This window comes from Hipposideros armiger, unplaced genomic scaffold, assembly GCF_001890085.2.
Source record: "Hipposideros armiger isolate ML-2016 unplaced genomic scaffold, ASM189008v1 scaffold_425, whole genome shotgun sequence".
In the NCBI taxonomy this organism is placed as follows: domain Eukaryota; kingdom Metazoa; phylum Chordata; class Mammalia; order Chiroptera; family Hipposideridae; genus Hipposideros; species Hipposideros armiger.
Genome location: NW_017731775.1, coordinates 1,151,425 through 1,152,961, shown reverse-complemented (window position 1 = coordinate 1,152,961; position 1,537 = coordinate 1,151,425). Strand labels below are relative to the sequence as shown.

The following is a 1,537-nucleotide window of genomic DNA, read 5'->3' as shown; positions in this document are numbered from 1 at the left end:
GCATATAACCCTATAAAAGAATAAGACTAGTTACTAATAAGATGACTAGTATAATAGATTTGTAGCTCTGCTATTTGTCTTAGAAAAAGCATTTGAGACTAAAGTAATATTTAGTAACTTTATTTTCTTAAAATCCATCCTACAAATATGTTTTTTTCTACATCTTCATGTCTTTAACAATAAATACAAACAAAGACAAAAGCTTATCTTGATACAGGTTTAGAGTCAGCCAAATTCAGCTTTCAAAGAATTAAGGTCAATTAGGAGATTTTCTGCACTTGGCCTCTGCAAAGCGCTGGCCCTCCAGCAGCCCTGGATGATCTTCTCAAGTCTTTTCCCAGGGATGGAGTCAGTGAAGACAGCTGCTGAGAGAGACGGCCGAAGATGATAGGCCACTACAGCATAGAGCACGTACTGACGCTCCCCCAAGTAAGGCACCTCCTTGGTAGTCATTTGCCAGAGAGTGATGGCAAAAGAATAGATGTCAGCTTTGGGCGTTACGTTCTCTCCTTTCAGGAGCTCTGGGGCTCGGTGGGTGTATGTGCCACCTAAGTGGTGAGGAAGAGTCTGAAAGCACACACCTTCCAGCTTCTCAGAGCAACCAAAGTCACCAATTTTGCAGACATCCTGCTCACTGATCAAAATGTTAGCCGGCTTTAGGTCCAAGTGCACAATGCTTTGTGAGTGAAGGAAAAGGAGTCCATTCACAACATCTAGGGCATACTTCAGACACTTTGCCAAATTTAATTGCTCTCCGGCACAGCAGTGAGGCTCCACCTCCTCCTCCTCCTCAAGGCAGCTGGTAGCACCGTATATGACTTGGTGTAACGTGACATTGCCACCAAACTCCATGATTATGGTACCTAAACTATTAAAGCCTGCAGGTGTTCGTGTGCTAGCAGCCACAACCCCCACGATGTTGTCATGGCGAAGCCTAGCTATGTTAAGCTCAGCCCAGAAACTGCGCTGGGATGCCAGTCGGTTCTTGGTGCACCTGCTTACTTGCTTTATGGCCACCAGCACACCGTGGTAAGTTGCCTTGTACACCGAGCCAAAGCCCCCAGCTCCCAACCGCTGCAGGAAGCACACCTGCTCCCAGTCGATGGAGCACCAGGCTAGCCGGCGTGGCAGCCGTGGGGCCCTGGGAGGAGTGGCCCCCAAGAAGAGCTTCCCTGCCTTACCTGGGAGCTCAGAGGGGCTACTGCAGGGCCTTGAGTCCACCGAGGGAGAAAACTCCCCTGGGAGGTAACGGCGCCGAGGGAGAGGTGAGGGCATCGCCCCTTCAAAGTGGACCCAGAGCAGCTCAGGTAAGTGAACCGAAACAACACCCGTGAGTCCGGGAGCGTGCCTGCCTGCCTGTTCCTTTGCTCCACCCCAGCGTTTTTCTCCTCTTCCTTCATTTCCCCCAAACGAGCCGCATCTGTGCTGCTACGCAGCAAGGTTTTCTATCAGATGGGAGAAAACAATCTGCATGAAGCACAACAATATCTTTCAGATGAAAGTATTTCCCTTCAACACTTGCAGTGAATACTGACAA

The 1,537-nt window shown here is 49.1% G+C and overlaps 1 protein-coding gene across 1 annotated transcript; it reads right to left on the bottom strand.

Annotated features, from left to right (window-relative positions):
* Window positions 1–225: 225 nt before the first annotated feature.
* Window positions 226–1,275, bottom strand: MOS (MOS proto-oncogene, serine/threonine kinase). The gene has a single exon (XM_019664535.1). It carries the CDS (start codon window positions 1,273–1,275, stop codon window positions 226–228), a length of 1,050 nt encoding a protein of 349 aa, XP_019520080.1.
* Between the last annotated feature and the right edge of the window lie 262 nt (window positions 1,276–1,537).